This window comes from Poromitra crassiceps (genome assembly GCF_964638095.1).
Source record: "Poromitra crassiceps genome assembly, chromosome: 3".
Lineage (NCBI taxonomy): Eukaryota > Metazoa > Chordata > Actinopteri > Beryciformes > Melamphaidae > Poromitra > Poromitra crassiceps.
In genome coordinates this window covers 70,505,165-70,526,752 of record NC_139625.1, presented here as the reverse complement: position 1 = coordinate 70,526,752, position 21,588 = coordinate 70,505,165, and the positions used below count along the sequence as shown (strand labels likewise).

Below are 21,588 nucleotides of genomic sequence, written 5' to 3'. Positions count from 1 at the left end.
ACCATCCAAACTAAAGGCATGGTTCCTCACACCCGCACTAACCATCCAAACTAAAGGCATGGTTCCTCACACCCGCACTAACCATCCAAACTAAAGGCATGGTTCCTCACACCCGCACTAACCATCCAAACTAAAGGCATGGTTCCTCACGCCCGCACTAACCATCCAAACTAAAGGCATGGTTCCTCACACCTGCACTAACCATCCAAACTAAAGCAATAAACGCTCCGCCACTCAAATAAAGCCCATGCAGATACGCTCGCTGTGAAGTGTGCTGCACCTCCAGCTGTCATTTGAAGCTCCAAAAATAAGTTGAACAGGCAAATCTGATGAAAATGTTGTAGGGCAGCAGTGGCACGATATGAAAAAAAAAATATATATATATTGTCAGATTTCAGTGGGAATGCTATATGAAAATTTCATTTTCACAGAAAAAATAAATAAATATGTGATTTATTTTTTATGAGGTGTGTACCAAACAAGCATGTTCCCTTACGTCTGGAGAGTATGATTTGTAGGCCGGGGCATGACTGTAGCACCACAGTGCTTCCTTTACTTTACTTTACTTTACTTTACTTTACTTTACTTTACTTTACTTTATTTGTTTATTTGTGCAGGACAGTACACATTGATGAACAGTTACCTATACAGAGTCATCTGATAACAGTAAATATGTCGCATTTAGCTAAAAGCTCATTTGCATCCGTAGTCCTCAAGACATAAAAACATACAAGATAAAAGACAACATCAAAACAGAATACAGTAGAAAAAATCCCATTAGAAACAACAACAATTTAATGCTATTCACCTTATGCAGAAGAGACCGTCTGGCTTGAGAGACTAACAGGAAGTGTAAATACAATCGGAGGTTCCGATTGTATTTACACTTCCTGTGACTCATAAACCTAGTCTGACTCATAATGTGAGTCAGACTAGGTTTGACCAGGTGAGTTTGAGCAGGTGAAACAGCCGGCGTTTTGAACAGGAAGTCATGATACAATGGGTCAAGTGGGCGGGACTGCATAAGGTGAATATTGTGACACATTTTACCTCAATCATTGCAGCTGCTCCTGCGATGTGGATATTGCAATCAGCCATATTGCGATTTCGATATCGATTGGATTAATTGACAATTAATTGGACATGATGACAACTGCCGTAACAGCTGTCCCGTCCGCTCCGGGGCGATTGGGTGAAGGTTCAGCAGCATTGGCTGCATGGGGTTTCTCAACACATCTGGGCCCTGAACATGTGCAAGCTGGCTTAGCCAAGCTGAGTCCAGCCTGCTGGAGAAAGCCTCTGTCACTCTCTGACACACTTCTGACTCCGCTCCACACCGCCACTGCACACCACGCCTGCCCACTCGCTTGTTAACACATCAGGAGTGTGTGTGTGTGTGTGTGTGTGTGTGTGTGTGTGTGTGTGTGTGTGTGTGTGTGTGTGTGTGTGTGTGTGTGTGTGTGTGTGTGTGCGTGTGTGGGGGGGGGGGGGGGAGAAGGAATGAGGTAATGACATGCTCTAGGTTTTACTTCACCACACTGTCTTTTCTGTGTGTGTGTGTGTGTGTGTGTGTGTGTGTGTGTGTGTGTGTGTGTGTGTGTGTGTGTGTGTGTGTGTGTGTGTGTGTGTGTGTGTGGGGCTCTCTCTCTTTCTCTGTGGTTTTTTACTCTATTTTTGTTTAAGTTTTACAAATCAAAGAAGTGAGACATTCACTACTTAACAATCTTGCCTGCTAGTACAGAGAGTACCAAGTATGTATAGAGATGAGTTGATTAATCGTTTTAATTGATTGACGAATTAACTGGCTATTATTCTCTTGTTCCAGCTTCATACGTAAATGTGAATATTTTCTGGTTTCTTCAGTCTTAGTAAACGGATTATCTTTGGGTTGTGGACTGTTGGTCAGGACAAAAGAAGACATTTGAGGATGTCATCTTGGGCTTTGGGGAAAAAGTGACATTTTATAGACCAAACAACTAATCGATTAGTCAAGAAAATAATCGACAGATTAATCGACAATGAAAATCATCGTTAGTTGCAGCCCTATTATAATACAGCTATTAACCAAACTTAACTCTCTCTTCCCTACCTCCCCTCCCCTCCCTGTATTGACAAACAAAACTGAACAACAACAACAACAACAATAATAACAACAGCAACAACAACAACAACACACAAAAAGGGGGTGGGGGTATCAATGGAAATAAGCCTTACTCAAATGTTACTATACTGTCCGTCAATCTGTTTTAGATTGGACATACTTTTCCCGCTTGGCATACATGTATCTTGACTGCATGACAACTGTGCAACTCATCTCGGATCTTGCTCTAAGGTTATAAGCAACACTCAACATACACTCATGTGGCAGGCCGCCTCAGCTGTGTCAACCCTCCCTCACTCCAGAAAGGAGGAATAATTGTCATCATGCTGTACGTCTCCCCATCAAAGAGTTTCACGTCATGCTGTACGTCTCCCCATCAAAGAGTTCCACGTCATGCTGTACGTCTCCCCATCAAAGAGTTCCACGTCATGCTGTACGTCTCCACATCAAAGAGTTTCACGTCATGCTGTACGTCTCCCCATCAAAGAGTTCCACGTCATGCTGTACGTCTCCACATCAAAGAGTTTCACGTCATGCTGTACGTCTCCCCATCAAAGAGTTCCACGTCATGCTGTACGTCTCCACATCAAAGAGTTCCACGTCATGCTGTACGTCTCCACATCAAAGAGTTTCACGTCATGCTGTACGTCTCCCCATCAAAGAGTTCCACGTCATGCTGTACGTCTCCCCATCAAAGAGTTTCACGTCATGCTGTACGTCTCCCCATCAAAGAGTTCCACGTCATGCTGTACGTCTCCACATCAAAGAGTTCCACGTCATGCTGTACGTCTCCACATCAAAGAGTTCCACGTCATGCTGTACGTCTCCACATCAAAGAGTTCCACGTCATGCTGTACGTCTCCACATCAAAGAGTTCCACGTCATGCTGTACGTCTCCACATCAAAGAGTTCCACGTCATGCTGTACGTCTCCACATCAAAGAGTTCCACGTCATGCTGTACGTCTCCACATCAAAGAGTTCCACGTCATGCTGTACGTCTCAACATCAAAGAGTTCCACGTCATGCTGTACGTCTCCACATCAAAGAGTTCCACGTCATGCTGTACGTCTCCCCATCAAAGAGTTCCACGTCATGCTGTACGTCTCCACATCAAAGAGTTTCACGTCATGCTGTACGTCTCCACATCAAAGAGTTTCACGTCATGCTGTACGTCTCCACATCAAAGAGTTCCACGTCATGCTGTACGTCTCCACATCAAAGAGTTCCACATCATGCTGTACGTCTCCACATCAAAGAGTTCCACGTCATGCTGTACGTCTCCACATCAAAGAGTTTCACGTCATGCTGTACGTCTCCCCATCAAAGAGTTCCACGTCATGCTGTACGTCTCCCCATCAAAGAGTTCCACGTCATGCTGTACGTCTCCACATCAAAGAGTTCCACGTCATGCTGTACGTCTCCACATCAAAGAGTTTCACGTCATGCTGTACGTCTCCACATCAAAGAGTTCCACGTCATGCTGTACGTCTCCACATCAAAGAGTTCCACGTGCGACCGGATCCCCGGTGCAGATGGCCGCCGTTTGTTCGCGAAACCTCTGCTCAGATGGATCGGCGAAGAAGGAGCCGGCCGGGGTTTTCCCAGGGCGTGAATATCACTTTCCTGCTGCCGCTGAGAAAAGGAGGGCTGCCTTCACCTCTCTTTGTCAGCGCACCTTTCAGCACGAACAATGACTTTCTAGCTTTGCTTCTGTGGCCAGATATTGAGTTATCCAGACGAGCGAGCGAGATTGAAATGGATAGAAAGGCAGATAGAGAGGGTGTCAGAGAGAGAAGGCCAGCTGCGTCGGGCAAAATGTCAGGAGTGGATTTGAGAGCATTTACATAAGGCCTCTCTTGTGTTGCTCTCTGAAGTAGGCCTTGCCTCGTATCTGGTGTTCGGCGCCTTGCTGAGGTGTTGGGTTCTCGCTCCACCGCGCCGCCCGGGCCGCCTGTCGACATACGCCCCTGAGTTATAGCTGCCTCCAGTTGTTGCTGCTTGGCAGATGGTGAATGAAACAAAATAATCATGTCTTTATTAGGATCCGCGTTCACTGACATCTTGGCGAGTTTAGTGTCTCCAGTCCACCAAAGTTGCAGAATGTAAACAATAATTGAAACATGTCATTACAAAGTGACAATAACATGATTTGGATGGAGAGCTTGTGAAACTCTGGGATGGACAAGAATCTTATTCTTGATTACAACAGCAGAATAACATAGAGCTATCACCATTATTTATTTTGCCCCACGATACGTATTGTCACATTTTTGTATCGCAATATATTGGATTTCGATGTATCGGCCATCCCTTGTTTCAGAGTTTAATGTGACAGTGGCTTGATCTTGATTGGATGTTGGTCTGGTCTGGCTACAGATGTGTTCTGATTGGTTCTTGGTTCAGGTTTTGCTCTTCGCCTTGCAGCATCTTTTCTATCTTTCCTTTCTTTCTCTTCGTATACCGTGACGGCCTTTTAGCCTTCCTTTAACTTGTTGTTGTAAATTCAGATTGGGCCAGTAGGGACAGTGATCACCCATTCATTATCAATGCATGCACCCTTCATTCAAATGGACGTATATATATTGGGTTATGTTGCTCTTACAGGTATCTTTCCTGTTACCATCAACTGCGCCTTCTTGTAAATCAGAGATGCCAGTCTGCTGCCTTTAGTCTGCTATGATAGTAAACTGATTATCTTTGGGTTGTGAACAAAATAAGAGATTTGAGGGCATCATCTTGGGCTTTGGGAAGCACTGATCAACATTTTTCATCATTTCCTGACATTTTAAAGACCAAACAACTAATCGATTAACCGAGAAAATAATCCTTTCCTTTCTGATTTCTCACCTCCAGTGGGAAATCAGAGCTCAGTTTATGCCTTGTGTGTGATCAGTAGGATGTACCATGTGTGCAGGAGTTGTGTGAGTTGAGTTGAGTTGAGTTGAGTTGAGTTGAGTTGAGCATTGAGAGTGCACAAGCAGTGGGAGTGCATGTGGAGGCAGACTGAGCCAGATTCCCAGCAGCAGCATCTGAGCACAGAGGATATGACTTTGAGGAGGAGGCAGTAAAACAGATTGGATCAGCGTGTACTGAGTGTACAGCATGTACTGAGTACACGCTGTACACTCAGTACACGCTGTACACTCAGTACACGCTGTACACTCAGTACACCCTGTACACTCAGTACACCCTGTACACTCAGTACACGCTGATCACAGTAAACACTCAGTACATGCTGATCACAGTACAGTGTACTGTGATCAGCATGTACACTGATGACAGTGTGTACTGAGTACACGCTGCGGCAGACTCACTGAGCTGCTTCTGCTTTGTTTAAAGTCGCTATAGCATGCTACTTTAGCACGCTAATCGCTAAGTAAAGAGGAGCAAACAGAAATCCTATACAGGTTACTGTGGAAACGAGCCCCCTCAATGCTGCTGAGAGCTGTCAATCAAAATAGTCCAGATGGAGAAATGACTGATATTTAACTTGTTTGACTGCAGATTTCTCATTAGGCATGATATTTTTGACTTTTATTTGTTATTAGTCCATAACCAGGGATGCACGTGCCACAACTTTGTGCAGACTTGCCAAAAATGCTCATAAAGAAAGAGATGCAGACAGACGGACAGAGTTTTCCTGAATAGGATATTTTTACAACCTTTTCCGTGTTTTTCATTTATTATTATTATTATTGTTATTATTATTATTATTATTATTATTATTATTATTACAACATTTTCCCTGTGGAAAACTTACATTGCTTAAAGAAAGCAAGAAGAAAGCCATATTTATTTTCACCAGGGCTTGGAAATCATGTTAAAGGATGTCATTGAATGTCACTAATGGATTGAAAGTGGTATGCGCTGCCAGTCTCCCCCTCATGGAAAAGACATATCATTGATTCCCCATAAAGGAGTAATTCATAGAATCCGTCTCCGAGGCTGAAAGAGCCGTTATGACCCCGAGTGACAGGAATAGGTTTTCACGCGTTTGGTGTGGGAAAAGTGAATTGGGTCATTTCACCATGCTCCGCTCCAGCACAGTATAAAGACCTGATTAGATTAGCTTTGATTAGATTTGCTGTCTGAACGAGGCCTCCGTGGGGAGGGGGGGAGAGGGCCTCCTTAGAGGGAAGGGAAGGGAAGGGGGTGGGGGATTGTTCTGTTAATAACGTGCTAAATTAACCATCCCAGCTCCCCTCCGCCGGGAGCCACATACATGTTTTATTCATGTCAGTAGCCTAACAGGTGTGACGTGACAGGTGTCGCCGCTGCTTTTCTCTTCCTCTGATCACGACTCTGCTAAAGTTGTTAATTGGCTCTCTGGCTTCTTTTTTCTTCGTCAACAAATCCCCGTTGCGTCGTCCGTCTTCAAATAGAACCCTCACAAGCTTAAAATATAACGCTCACAAGCTTCAAACTGGACTCTGACTGAAAGCACAGTCTAATGAATACTGAGCAAGAACCACTCTCCCATGGCCACAACTAAGACTCCAGCTTGTGTTATCATTCAAATAAAGCCTTGTATAAAGTCTTTAGCTCCTCCATAGTGAACGACTTGTATAAAGTCTTTAGCTCCTCCATAGTGGATGACTTGTATAAAGTCTTTGGCTCCCTATCTTCCCACTGGCCTTAGGCGCTAAACTGACGCTAAACGCAAAAAAACGCGCTTTGCGCCTGCCTCGGGAAGATAGCATCATGTTTTTAGGCCCCGAAATGCACTTTACGCCGAAGAGGCGTGGCGCAGTGCCAGAATAGGCCAGAATGGGCGTTTCGGCCTTAAATACTGGCCTAACGCTATCTTCCCCCCTGGCGTTAATTTAGCGTTTAGCGCTTTTCAAAACCAGGCCTTATTCAGTGCGCCGGGGATATTATTGTGCGTAATTGCGCGCAGCTCTCCTCTGCCATCTCACTCTTTCTCCCTCTCTCTCTCACTCCCTCTCTCTCGCACGTCAGACAGGCACAATGACCGATGAAAAAAAAAAGTTGTTATACCGTAGTTTTGAGCCCCTGTCATTCAGAGGCTGTTGCATCATCCTACCTGTGCAGCGGGGGAGAAGAAAAGGTAGCGAGAGAAAACAATATCATTCTGCCCAAACTTTCACCAATCTAATCTCATCATGACATCCAGGGATAGGCTATATTTTTCTAGCCGATTCATTTAGATTTTTTTTTCACTTTGATTTGTTAGTGTAGCGTATTTACATGCTTGCTGTATTTAAACTGCAGTGAGATTGGTTTGAGAAGCATAATAATATGGAATAATATATATGGAGACAGACGGGGATGAAAGAGGGGGGGGGGGGAGCTCAGAGCGCTTTGGGGCTTTTCTGACCGGATTGGATCGCTCCGTGGAATGGAACATGAAAGGGACATTGTGATTAGTTTACTGCACTTCTCCAATGACCACGTTGTGAATAATTCTATGCTTAAAAGGCGTGGTTATAATGCTTAAGGCCGCATGTAGCTCCGACACGAAAATATCGACTGGGCCGGTCCACGCCCACTAATATGGGCTGCGCCCAATGCAATTATTGTAAAAGAGACACAATGTCTATGGCAGTGGGTCTCAACGTGGGGTCCAGGGACCACCAGAGGTCCTTGATGGGGTTCCAGGGGCCCCCAGAAATTTGATTAGTTTTCAAACTTTAGGATTAGTTAATTTACAAGAAGTTAGGGAACACAATTGGGGAATGTAGATTAGAAGAATGAGTGTTGTGATCATAGTTTCATTGTTATCTCTCTACCTACGATAGAGACAGTCATAGGATTCTGGACACAATCTCATCAAATGGGGCGTCCATGGCTCTAATGTGGCCTAAATGATGGTTCTTGATATGAAAAGGGTTGAGAATCACTGGTTTTTAAGGCATTTGGGGGGTCTGAGAAGTAACATGTCTACTGTAGAATAATGCTTCATGTAAAAACTCTTAAACAAAATCATCCTCCCATTCACTGTGAATGGAGCAGCTCCAGACTGCACATATACCAGAGCACTGTGCTGACCATGGGGAAGGAGAGTGTGCTAATTTATTCATTGAACAGGTGAAGGCGGTGAGGAGTGGGCTCGCCCAGCTCAGCTAATGAAAACTCAAATCCCTCCGACTCTGTCAATTGGTTGGGAGGTGTCGAGTGTCTCCCTCACGCTGCACACACACACACGTACACACACACACACACACACACACACACACACACACACACACACACACACACACACACACACACACACACACACACACACACAAACACACACACACACACACACACACACACACACACATCCGCTCACAAACACACATGCACATGCACATGCACATGCACACACACACACACACACACACACACACACACACACACACACACACACACACACACACACACACACACACACACATACACACACACACACACACACACACACAGACACACACATGCACGGACACACATGCATGCACACACACGCACATGCACGACTCTATAAGGTCGTCTCACTATAGACAACAGGGATCTGATACTTTGGTCCTCAAGCTGCTGTCCTTCAAGGGCACACGCACGTACGTACGCACACACACACAGTCACACACACACACACACACACACACACACACACACACACACACACACACACACACACACACACACACACACACACTGATGTCACAGGCCAGCGAGGCCAGAGCACGGCCCATCTGTGTGAAGCCAGGCGCTGTGACATTTGAAATTGATGAAGAGAGGAGATTGATGATGATAATGTGCAGTTTCTATCAGTCATTATAGAGTTAGGCTGTGGGACATCACGCCTCATAAATCATGTCTGTGTCAGCTGGAACTGGTGGGAGGGGCTGGTGTCAGGCCTGCTGCTTTGCCTCTGGCATGGCTTTGATCAGACCATCTTCAGACTAACTTCATGTTTGATCAGACCATCTTCAGACTAACTTCATGTTTGATCAGACCATCTTCAGACTAACTTCATGTTTGTTGCTTTGTAAGTAAATGGAGCAAAGAGTAACTTTGTTTGGAGACAGAGCGCTTTTCTGTTGAGCTCTCTGGTATCAGGGTTAAAGTCCCAGTGAAACGACATCTTGAGCAGGAGGACAGGTACACGATGATGTCACCAGTAAAGCTTTTCTGTTTTCTAGGAAGTAATTACATTTTGATATAAAATTACAATACAATAAGATACATGGGGGGCATAAATTGTTAAATAGGTGTATGTATGGAATGATAGTTAGAATGAGCTAAAAAGACAAAGAGGTCATTTTTACTTTATTTGTGAAATGAAAAAATAAACTATAATATGTCCTCTTGTTACTAAGTAGTGGGGCTGTGCTTTGCCTGCTTGTGTCTTGTCATGCATTTGGGTGTATGGGGGTTTTGTCACTGGCACCGAGGAGGCTGCTCCTGTGTTGTACTGTATGTTAGCCATCTGATCATAAAGCTTCCTTCTCTACTGCTGTTCGTCAGAGACTTGAGACTGGCTCACAACCAGCTGATCTTAACCGACTGGATAATGATCTTTTTTGTAGCTTTGTGTGACTCCAGCGTATGATTATACGTTATACTGCCACTGCAGTATAAGCCCAAGCTCGCTCAGTGTAAGGAGTGTGTCAGCAGTGAGTGCAGTGTGACAGTCCCAAGCTCCCTCAGTGTAAGGAGTGTGTCAGCAGTGAGTGCAGTGTGACAGTCCCAAGCTCCCTCAGTGTAAGGAGTGTGTCAGCAGTGAGTTCAGTGTGACAGCCAAGCTTGCTCAGTGTAAGGAGTGTGTCAGCAGTGAATGCAGTGTGACAGCCAAGCTTGCTCAGTGTAAGGAGTGTGTCAGCAGTGAGTGCAGTGTGACAGTCCCAAGCTTGCTCAGTGTAAGGAGTGTGTCAGCAGTGAGCGCAGTGTGACAGCCAGGCTCCACCGGAAGCTCCAAGCTGCTGTGCTAAGAGCCTGAAGAGAAATAGTTTGAAGACCGCTATTGTAGACCACAGCCTCCTCTGTCTCGCTATGCAGTCTGGCTTTGATGATATTGGATGGCTGATGATGTTGTGACATGTACCGTAAATGTTTGATTTGGCATTGAAACATTGAAACATGCGATGCGGCTCTGAATACCTTCAGGGTCACAAAACCTGTCTGAACAATTTACTAGATCAGGGGTACTCAATTAAAATTCAAAGAGGTCCAGCTAGAGAATATTTCCTCACTGTCATCGTATGCGATGTTCTGGAGAACGTGTATATCTATAACTTGTGTTATGATTCAGTGCCATATATACTGAAGTAGTCTAATAGTATCAATGTACAACAACGGGCTGTTAAATCAAATAAACTTCAACAATGTTTATTGTCAGTTTCACATTTAACTGGATTATAATATAACAATGATTAAAATTTTTATATCATAATATAATATACCGGTACGTTATTTTCACTTTTCAAGCAAAATAGGAGATGCATTTAAAAATAACAGAGAGCTTTTGGATAAATGTGCATCTTAAAATAAAGTGCTTTAATTTTAGAAAAATAAGTTTCCCCCTTCCTTTTTTAACTCCATTTCACACACATTTTAACAATTGAATAATACCTTTTCTCTTTATTTCACTCTCCCCCCCACTCCCCACTTTCTCTTGTTCAGTGAAAGAAGTGAGCTCTCACTATCTATCCTTATCATTGACAGTCAATGATCGTTAGCACATTGTTGTTGGGCAGTGAATGTGTGGCCTGTGTTTTCGGATTTGTGTGTGTGTGCGCGTGTGCGTACGTGCGTGTGTGTGTGTGTGTGTGTGTGTGTGTGTGTGTGTGTGTGTGCGCTTCGTCTCGGAGTGGCGCTTCAAAGTCGCATCACGCTTAACAATGAAACAATTTTGAGCTGTCCTCCGTGGGAACAATCAACATAAGAGTCTGGTCAGTCTTGATTAAAAACTGTTTTCGCTCGCCATGTGAAATAACTCTTCTCTCGCTCTCATCTCTCCACCTGTGCAGAGCGAATGCTCTCATTGCTCTGCCCCGCTCTGCCCCTGTGTGTCACGTCACTCTCTGCCCCGCTCTGCCCCTGTGTGTCACGTCACTCTCTGCCCCGCTCTGCCCCTGTGTGTCACGTCACTCTCTGCCCCGCTCTGCCCCTGTGTGTCACGTCACTCTGCCCCGCTCTGCCCCTGTGTGTCACGTCACTCTCTGCCCCGCTCTGCCCCTGTCTGTCACGTCACTCTGCCCCGCTCTGCCCCTGTGTGTCACGTCACTCTCTGCCCCGCTCTGCCCCTGTGTGTCACGTCACTCTGCCCCGCTCTGCCCCTGTGTGTCACGTCACTCTCTGCCCCGCTCTGCCCCTGTGTGTCACGTCACTCTCTGCCCCGCTCTGCCCCTGTGTGTCACGTCACTCTCTGCCCCGCTCTGCCCCTGTGTGTCACGTCACTCTCTGCCCCGCTCTGCCCCTGTGTGTCACGTCACTCTCTGCCCCGCTCTGCCCCTGTGTGTCACGTCACTCGCACTGAAGATAGGCAGCCCATTTGATTGGCTGAGTAGAATCACGTGTGATGATTTACAACGCATGCATTGGTCAGCAGGTTTCCTGTGCTGATAAATAAGTAGCGTAATTGCTATAAAGCGGTGCAGTTTAAAATAGAAATGCTCCATGACAATTTTATAATTCTCAATGATTTGTAGGTTATATGGCTGGGTCCGCATAGGATGGCGTCTGGGTCCGGAGTTTGAGGATCGAGGTACTAGATGTTTCCCCCCCACATTTGACACTTTATAAACTGAGTACATTTTGAAGCCACTTGTATTAGCTTATTTCTTCAAAAAGGGACATAGATAGAGCTGAGATGAAACCAGGGAAGGGACCGGCCGGAAAGGCAGTTCTGGTGGCATTCGGTCCTTGGCAAGCAGGTGCATTTCTGGGTAAATGTGGGTCTTGAATTAGTCCAGCGTCTCTGGGTTTTGTCAACTTGTTTAACAATTGAATTACTTCCTAAGTAGGGGTGTCACCTCCATTTTCCTAAGCTCAGCTTCTTCCTCTGTAATATCTCTACTGCTATGTCTTCTCTCCTTTAGAAACCAGTCAGACATTTGAATAATACCAGCAGCTTCATATGCCTCTTTCTTTCTATGTATTGGATTATTTAATTTAAGGGTGTATTCACACCTATCTCGTTTGGAGCAGTTGTTTCGAAACGGAGAGCATTTTCCCCCTTGGTGCGGTTCGTTTGGGGGAGTGTGAACACAGCAATCGCACTCGGATGCGGGACAAAACAAGCGGACCGAGATCGCCAAGAAAGGGTGGTCTCGGTCCGCTTCCAAACGAACTCTGGTGCGGTTCGTTTGTGGTGAGAACGTGAGCCGACCTCGATCCGCCACAACAGCAGTAAACGGTGCGCATTTTTGGATAAACCAGCTGCCGTAGTCAGCTGCGCTGTGCGTAATGGCCTGAAGAACGAACATTTTTATCGTTTAAAAACAACATCTTTCAGATCCTGTTTTGGCGACTTGTGACTTGCATCGATAAACTTTGGGGGATTTTTGGATCATCACATCAGCAGTTTGAACTCAATCAACTTACCTCGGACCATGGGAAGCAACGTTAATGTGTTGAATCTCTACGGATTTTGCGTGCGGTGTGCTGCGCAGCACACCGCCCTCTCTCTCCCTCTCTCTCGCTCTCTCTGGTCTCCATTCAATAAATGAAAACAAATCGTGGTAATCAGAGCCAGCCTTCTTTGTGATGAGATTGTCTGGTTCAATCAGACAATCAGACTGATTGCATGTCTTCCTCGAAATGTCCGTTATTATTAAATTATTTATTAATATTTTATTCCTGACAGGACAGGTGTTCATATAGCCTATGTCTCGGCTAATCCTCATCTCCGTGATAGTAGCCTAATAGCAGAATTTGCGAGGGTCTTTGATCTTCTATCTCCAAATTCCCAATAGCCTAAATAGGCTAAATAAATACATAGGCTTACATAGGCTACATAGCATACATTAATAAATAAATAAAGAACTTTCTCCCTCTCTCTCTCTCCCGATCCCTCCCTCTTTCTTTCTTTCTTTCTTTCTTTCTCTCTCTCTCTCTCTCTCTCCTCGCACGGCGGACGCCCGACATAGCCTAAAATGTAGGTCTAACAAAACGCATTTTTATAATCATATAGGAAAATCTCTGGGAATTATTTTGTCCATCCCGAGAGGCTATTAGCCTATCAGAGTCTCTGCTGGCCAATCCAGGAAGTTTGACAATACTATTTGGACCGTTTCATTTGTGGCTGTGTGAACACAAACGAACCAAGGTACAAATGCAACAATTGTATCAATTAAGTACCTGAATCGGAACAAAGCAAACGACCTACAGGTGTGAATACACCCTAAGTCCTCGGGCTGAGTGTTTTCCCCCCCGAATGAATCAAAGTTCAAGCGATGGTGATTTTGTTCATTTCTGTATTGATGTGCTTTCTGTGACTTATTATGAGTGAGTCAGTGTTGACACCTGTCATGTACTGTACCCACAATGACATGACACCTGTCATGTACTGTACCCGCAAAGACACGACACCTGCCATGTACTGTACCCACAATGACATGACACCTGTCATGTACTGTACCCGCAAAGACACGACACCTGCCATGTACTGTACCCACAATGACATGATACCTGTCATGTACTGTACCCGCAAAGACATGACACCTGTCATGTACTGTACCCGCAATGACATGATACCTGCCATGTACTGTACCCGCAAAGACACGACACCTGCCATGTACTGTACCCGCAATGACATGACACCTGTCATGTACAGTACTGTACCCGCAAAGACACGACACCTGTCATGTACTGTACCCGCAATGACACGACACCTGTCATGTACTGTACCCGCAATGACATGACACCTGTCATGTACTGTACCCACAATGACACGACACCTGTCATGTACTGTACCCGCAAAGACACGACACCTGCCATGTACTGTACCCGCAAAGACATGACACCTGTCATGTACTGTACCCACAATGACATGATACCTGTCATGTACTGTACCCACAATGACATGATACCTGTCATGTACTGTACCCGCAATGACACGACACCTGTCATGTACTGTATCCGCAATGACATGGGCTTATATGAGTCGTGTCATCCCCCTCTGCTCCAGACTACCCACTAAAACAGAAGCACCATACAAAACCCTTCCAAGCCCCTGAAAGACATATAGCGATCTACCCTTGTGTTTTTGAGCCCGTATATGTCTGTAATCTCTGTAGCCTGTAGCTGTCTCTAGTCTCTGTGGCCTGTAGCTGTCTCTAATCTCTGTAGCCTGTAGCTGTCTGTAATCTCTGTAGCCTGTAGCTGTCTCTAATCTCTGTAGCCTGTAGCTGTCTGTAATCTCTGTAGCCTGTAGCTGTCTGTAATCTCTGTAGCCTGTAGCTGTCTGTAATCTCTGTAGCCTGTAGCTGTCTGTAATCTCTGTAGCCTGTAGCTGTCTGTAATCTCTGTAGCCTGTAGCTGTCTGTAATCTCTATAGCCTGTAGCTGTCTCTAATCTCTGTAGCCTGTAGCTGTCTCTAATCTCTGTAGCCTGTAGCTGTCTCTAATCTCTGTAGCCTGTAGCTGTCTCTAATCTCTGTAGCCTGTAGCTGTCTCTAATCTCTATAGCCTGTAGCTGTCTCTAATCTCTGTAGCCTGTAGCTGTCTCTAATCTCTGTAGCCTGTAGCTGTCTCTAATCTCTATAGCCTGTAGCTGTCTCTAATCTCTGTAGCCTGTAGCTGTCTCTAATCTCTGTAGCCTGTAGCTGTCTGTAATCTCTGTAGCCTGTAGCTGTCTCTAATCTCTGTAGCCTGTAGCTGTCTCTAGTCTCTGTGGCCTGTAGCTGTCTCTAATCTCTGTAGCCTGTAGCTGTCTCTAATCTCTGTAGCCTGTAGCTGTCTCTAATCTCTGTAACCTGTAGCTGTCTGTAATCTCTGTAGCCTGTAGCTGTCTCTAATCTCTGTAGCCTGTAGCTGTCTCTAATCTCTGTAGCCTGTAGCTGTCTCTAATCTCTGTAGCCTGTAGCTGTCTGTAATCTCTGTAGCCTGTAGCTGTCTCTAATCTCTGTAGCCTGTAGCTGTCTCTAATCTCTGTAGCCTGTAGCTGTCTGTAATCTCTGTAGCCTGTAGCTGTCTCTAATCTCTGTAGCCTGTAGCTGTCTGTAATCTCTGTAGCCTGTAGCTGTCTCTAATCTCTGTAGCCTGTAGCTGTCTCTAATTTTTTATTTTTTTATTTTTTATTTTGCCTTTATTTATACAGGGAAGGCTCTTGAGAGCAAGCTCTCATTTTCAAGAGCGCCCTGTTACAATGAACATATACAAGGGGTTACAGACAGACAAGATAAGAGCAATAAGAACAAATGATAATCAACTAAAACATGTGCATTCCTCGTGCAGTGTGCTCTCGAGGAGTACTCTAAATGAGTCCAGAGAGATCAATTTCTACAGCTTTAGAGTGTCCTGGAGTATATTCCACTTGTTAGGGGCATAAAATGAAAAAGCAGTCTTTCTTTGTTCGGATCTCACTCGTGGAATACGCAGCCTGAGGTGAGATTGCGAGCGTGTACAATAACTGGTGTTGATGTGAGTAAGAAGTGAAGACAGATACAGTGGAAGCTGTCCAATCAAGGCTTTGTAAATAAATAAGAGACAGTGCTGTTCTCTTCTAGCTGTCAGAGAGGGCCAGCTCACCTTTTCATACAAAATACAATGATGAGTAAGAAAACAATCACCTGTTATGAAGCGCAGGGCGCTGTGATACACAGTGTCGAGCGACTTCAAAGCAGTTGATGAGGCATGCATGTACACAATATCTCCATAATCAAAAACAGACAATATTAGAGATTGAACAATCGATCTTCTAGTGCAGAATGAAAAACAAGATCTATTTCTATACAAGAAACCTATTTTCCTCCTTAGTTTCTTTACAAGGTGATCTATATGCACGGTAAAGGACAGTTTGGCATCTAGCCAGATGCCTAGATATTTATATGAATTAACACGTTCAATTGGGTCATTCTGCAAAGTAATTACACTTAAACTGTCGTTGACAAGAGGAGATCTCGAGAAAAGCATCCATTTAGTTTTATTTGAATTTAGGACCAATTTAAGGTCAAACAAGGACCGCTGTAGAGTATTGAATGCGGCTTGTAACCTCTCAACAGCCTGAGCAGGGGTGTCCCCGACACAATATAGGATTGTGTCATCCGCGTAGAAATGTACGCTACAATGCTCTATAGGAAAAAAAATATTGTTGATGTAAAGGGTGAACAGTATTGGTCCAGAAATGGATCCTTGGGGGACCCCCTTACCAATAGATAGGGAGCTGGATCTTATGTTGTCAACGACAATAGATTGTTTTCTATCGGAAAGATAGTTTGCGAACCACTTGAGTGAGTGGTCGTCCAGACCAATGGAGGCCATTTTGTTCAACAGAATGTTATGGTCAACAGTATCAAACGCCTTTGACAGATCGACAAAGAGGGCCGCACAATGCTGGCGGGTGTCAAGGCAGTTTAGTATATTGTTTACAACTAGAGAGGTAGCAGTGACAGTGCTAATCTCTGTAGCCTGTAGCTGTCTCTAATCTCTGTAGCCTGTAGCTGTCTCTAATCTCTGTAGCCTGTAGCTGTCTCTAGTCTCTGTAGCCTGTAGCTGTCTCTAGTCTCTGTGGCCTGTAGCTGTCTGTAATCTCTGTAGCCTGTAGCTGTCTGTAATCTCTATAGCCTGTAGCTGTCTGTAATCTCTGTAGCCTGTAGCTGTCTGTAATCTCTGTAGCCTGTAGCTGTCTCTAATCTCTGTAGCCTGTAGCTGTCTGTACTCTCTGTAGCCTGTAGCTGTCTGTAATCTCTAGCCTGTAGCTGTCTCTAGTCTCTGTAGCCTGTAGCTGTCTCTAATCTCTGTAGCCTGTAGCTGTCTGTAATCTCTGTAGCCTGTAGCTGTCTGTAATCTCTGTAGCCTGTAGCTGTCTGTAATCTCTGTAGCCTGTAGCTGTCTCTAATCTCTATAGCCTGTAGCTGTCTGTAATCTCTGTAGCTGTCTGTAATCTCTGTAGCCTGTAGCTGTCTCTAATCTCTGTAGCCTGTAGCTGTCTGTAATCTCTGTAGCCTGTAGCTGTCTGTAATCTCTGTAGCCTGTAGCTGTCTCTAATCTCTGTAGCCTGTAGCTGTCTCTAATCTCTGTAGCCTGTAGCTGTCTCTAATCTCTGTAGCCTGTAGCTGCCTCTAATCTCTGTAGCCTGTAGCTGTCTCTAATCTCTGTAGCCTGTTAGCTGTCTCTAATCTCTGTAGCCTGTAGCTGTCTCTAATCTCTGTAGCCTGTTAGCTGTCTCTAATCTCTGTAGCCTGTAGCTGCCTCTAATCTCTGTAGCCTGTAGCTGTCTCTAATCTCTGTAGCCTGTAGCTGTCTCTCATCTCTGTAGCCTGTAGCTGTCTCTAATCTCTGTAGCCTATAGCTGTCTGTAATCTCTGTAGCCTGTAGCTGTCTGTAATCTCTGTAGCCTATAGCTGTCTCTAATCTCTGTAGCCTATAGCTGTCTGTAATCTCTGTAGCCTGTAGCTGTCTCTAATCTCTGTAGCCTGTAGCTGTCTCTAATCTCTGTAGCATTCCCTGTAATCTTGGCTGCAGCCCTCAGTCAGACGTGGGTCATGGGAACTCACAGCTGGTCTGGCCCCATGCGGCTGACGGACAGCGAGCTCCATCTTGGTTTGTTTGCTGATGCCCGTAAAAAAAAAGGAAAAATAGTCTGCACCTGAAACAATCGAGTGTAAAGTAGGGCATCGCGTGCAGCTTGACACATCATATCCACATCATACTGTTACTACCGTCATAAGAGCAGTAAATTGTGTATAATAATTAAATATACTGTAGACATATGGACTACCAATCATACATTTGGGCCACCTGATTAAATGTACAATGTTTTTCATTTCTTACTGTAAAACTATTTAGATCAAAAGGCATTTAAAATGTTTGGGTTTTGAAAAAGTTTTGAATGCATGAATTTCTTTCCAAAGCCTTTGCCGTTCCATCAAGGCAAACGGCAGCTGCTTTAAAGAATCTAAAATATAAGATAGTTTGGATTTATTTATTTATTTATTTATTTATTTATTTATTTATTTATTTATTTATTTATTTATTTATTTATTATTTCATAGTTTTCATGTCTCAACTGCTATTTTAAAATGTGGAAAATAGTAAAAAAATAAAGAAAAATGTTATGTGTCCAAACTGTTGAGTAGTATTGTAATTTAACATAATACAGTGTAATCCACAATTCCAATTTGGAGATTGATTCGGTATCTATCTGTCTAACTAAAATAACTATCACCACCGGGGTGGATGGAGGCCAAGTGGCAGGGAAGTACTGTAACCGAATGGACTGTAACTGAAAGGTCCCGGGTTCAGTCCCCCATTTATCCCAAATGTCACAGAGCCCTTGCCAGGTCCCTGTGGAGGAAGCAGGCAAAACCAAATGATTTTCTCCATTGGAAATCAATACAGTGCCACAGAAAAGTGTCTTTGAGCGAGACATCGAATCCCCACCACCTCCTGGGGTGCTGCCCTCCCTGTGGAGCAACCCCCAACCCCCCCCCCCCCCCCCCCCCCCCCATACACACACACACTCACACACACCATCCCTCCCCAAGCCCCCACCGTCTGGGATCACTACCGTGTCAGAGGCAAATTGTGCTTAATCAGGAGTGGATAGGTGGATTTCCCAAGATCAAAAGAGCGATCTGTCTGGTTCTAGTTGGCTGGTGACGCATGGATGGAAAATATGTTTCGCTGGTGTTAAGGTGAATGCTCCCCCCCACCCCTGTTAACTAGCCTCAGGCAGATAACCGCTAATCAGTGACAAGAGTGTGGGAACGAGAGTTATGTTCCCACCATGATTCAACTTTTATGCAAAAAGATTTGTGCGTGTGTGTGTGCGTGTGTGTGCGTGTGTGTGTGTGTGTGTGTGCGCGTGTGTGTGCACGTCTGTGTGTGTGTGTGTGTGTGTGTGTGTGTGCGTGCGTGCATGTGTGCATATGGGCAGGAGGTGATATCTGAGTTTCTGTGCCTGTGTTTGTGTGTGAGTAAACTTCACATCATGTGTGCACGTCTCTTGATATAAGCAGGAGGGCATATCTGGGTTTCTGTGTGTCAAGTTTCAAGTTAAGTTGATTATATAGCCCTAATTCACAGGCAAGTCTCAAAGGGCTTCACAGAAAAACGTCTAGCTAGATCTAACTAACTAAACCCAATTGATAATAAACAGAAACTGAACAATTTAAAAGAAAAACAAGCAGGCAGGAGAGGGAGAAGAAAGAAAGAAAGAAAGAAAGAAAGAAAGAAAGAAAGAAAGAAAGAAAGAAAGAAAGAAAGAAAGAAAGAAAGAAAGAAAGAAAGAAAGAAAGAACAGAGTAGACAAGGGCAGATTTTAGCAAGGTTGACCAATCTACCCAGCTAACCTACAACAACATACCAGCAGCTCAGCCTTGACCCTAACAACTAAACAAGCAACACAACAAGCAAGCAATCTAGCTCAGTGGCTCACAAATGTTTCACGTCTACGACCCCGAAATTGACACAAGGATTAAATTATCTCCTGGCGTTTCACAATTTGAAAACCACTGACCTAGCTAACCTATGGCTTAACTTACAGTACCACCTAACCTAACTTACCGGCATCCCTCTCAGCCTTGGCCCTGAATGCTGTGACCTGGGTCCGCCTAAATGCACACAAGGCTAGAATGGTCAAATGTTAAATGGCCTGCATTTATATAGCGCTTTTATCCAAAGCACTTTAAAATGAGTAGGTACATTCATCCATTCACATGCATTCATACACAGATGGTGGCAAGCTACAGTACCACGCAGGGTGCTGGCACACCATCGGGAGCAATTTGGGGTTCAGCATCTTGCCCATGGACACTTCGGCATGAGGACTGGAGGAGCCGGGGATCGAACAACCAACCTCTTTTATCCTAAGCGATTAGTGGACGACTGGCTCCACCTCCTGAGCCACAGCCAACAAAACCTTAGCAGAAAAAAGAGAAACCTTGAAGTGTGCGTGTGTGTGTGTGTTTCTGTATTAGCATGAACTCTGATAACCTCGGTCCCCCTCTGTCTCTCTTCCAGCGGTCGTACACTTTGATAGTGGAGGCGTGGGACTGGGACAACGGCACACACAGCACCAATGGTAAGCCCCCACTCCCGCCCCTGTTCAATGATCAAACCCTTCCACCTCTTTCTCCTTGGCTCCTCCTCCTCTCCTCCCTTCTCTTCCTCCTCCGTCTACTTGGCTCTGAAATGCTTCGAGTGTCTCATAAGCTATTATTTATTGACCTAGAGATTCTCTGTCTTAAGTACGGAGGCCCAGAGGTCAAATGGTGTTTTGTTTTTCTCATGAGAACGAGATCTATCATGGCCACCACTTACTTAGGTTTAGCATTCACCCCCGAAAAAAGAGGGGGGAAAGTAGAAAATCAATAGAATGAGCGATATCATCAGTGATGTCCCTCGAGCAATTGTGATGTCATTAGTGATGTCACTCGAGCAATTGTGATGTCACCATGATGTAATAAATCCTTCCTGGCTGAGGCTATATAAGTGGTGGGAGTATACATAGGACAAGGGTGAGAAGGTAGTTTCTGACTAATTGGTTTTTGAGGGATCAGTAGTGGGTGTTGAGCAGACAGGAGACTCACTGATGTGGAGACGCTAGTCTACAGTGACCTGGAGCGTTTGTTTAAGAAGTTGGTGGAGGAGTTTGACGGGGGGGAGGTCTGGGAGAGGTGGAAGAAGAGAGGAGAGAAGAAGAGAATGAGAGGAAAGAAGAAGAGCCGGCGGATGGCAAGAGGAGGAGAGGAAGATTTGCATCGGAGGATGGAGGACACGGGAGAAAGGACAACATCACAAACAGGAGAAGAAGACAACAGGGGTGACACGGAGGATACGAGAGGTCTTGGTAGGATGGATAAAGGAAATGGGAGGGTGTGAGTGACTCTGATGATTCAGTGGGAAGGGCTCTTTTTTGGTTGGAATGGTGGCCGACGAGATTGGAATGGCGGCTGATGGGACTTTTAAGGATCCACATGTAGTTGGGAAGTTTACTAGAGGAGAAGTTGGAGATGTTCACTCGATAAGGATCACTAAGTGGTGTGGTTGAGATTGACCGTGTGTCTGAGAGTCACAGGAAGAAACCCTTGAAGATTGATGCGTTTGGACATAAGCTTGTGAGATGTTTCCCGCTTGGGGCCGAGGTCAGAAAGAGAGGAGTGGTGGGTGATGGTAGATGCCGAAGCATTTTGGGGGGTGAAAGGAGTGTGTGTGCGGCAAGGACAATGAAGAGGTTTCGGGAAGCGATGAGAGGAGTGTAACCTCTCTGCACCTCTTTTCTTCTCCATTTTGGCACCATTGAACAGCAAGCCTGGCTGCCTGCAGCCTGCCTGCCTGCTATCTGCGCAACGAGGAACACTTATACATACTGGCCTGCT

The 21,588-nt window shown here is 45.0% G+C and overlaps 1 protein-coding gene across 1 annotated transcript in view; it reads left to right on the top strand.

The window, feature by feature from the left end:
• The window catches only part of LOC310773990 (protein jagged-2-like), a 98,976-nt gene that overhangs the window by 16,192 nt on the left and 61,196 nt on the right, over nt 1–21,588 (top strand). Inside the window, exon 3 of the mRNA XM_083634036.1 lies at nt 20,231–20,291. Within this exon, the coding sequence (XP_083490162.1) occupies nt 20,231–20,291 (61 nt within the window). The remainder of the gene's footprint in view (nt 1–20,230; nt 20,292–21,588) is intronic.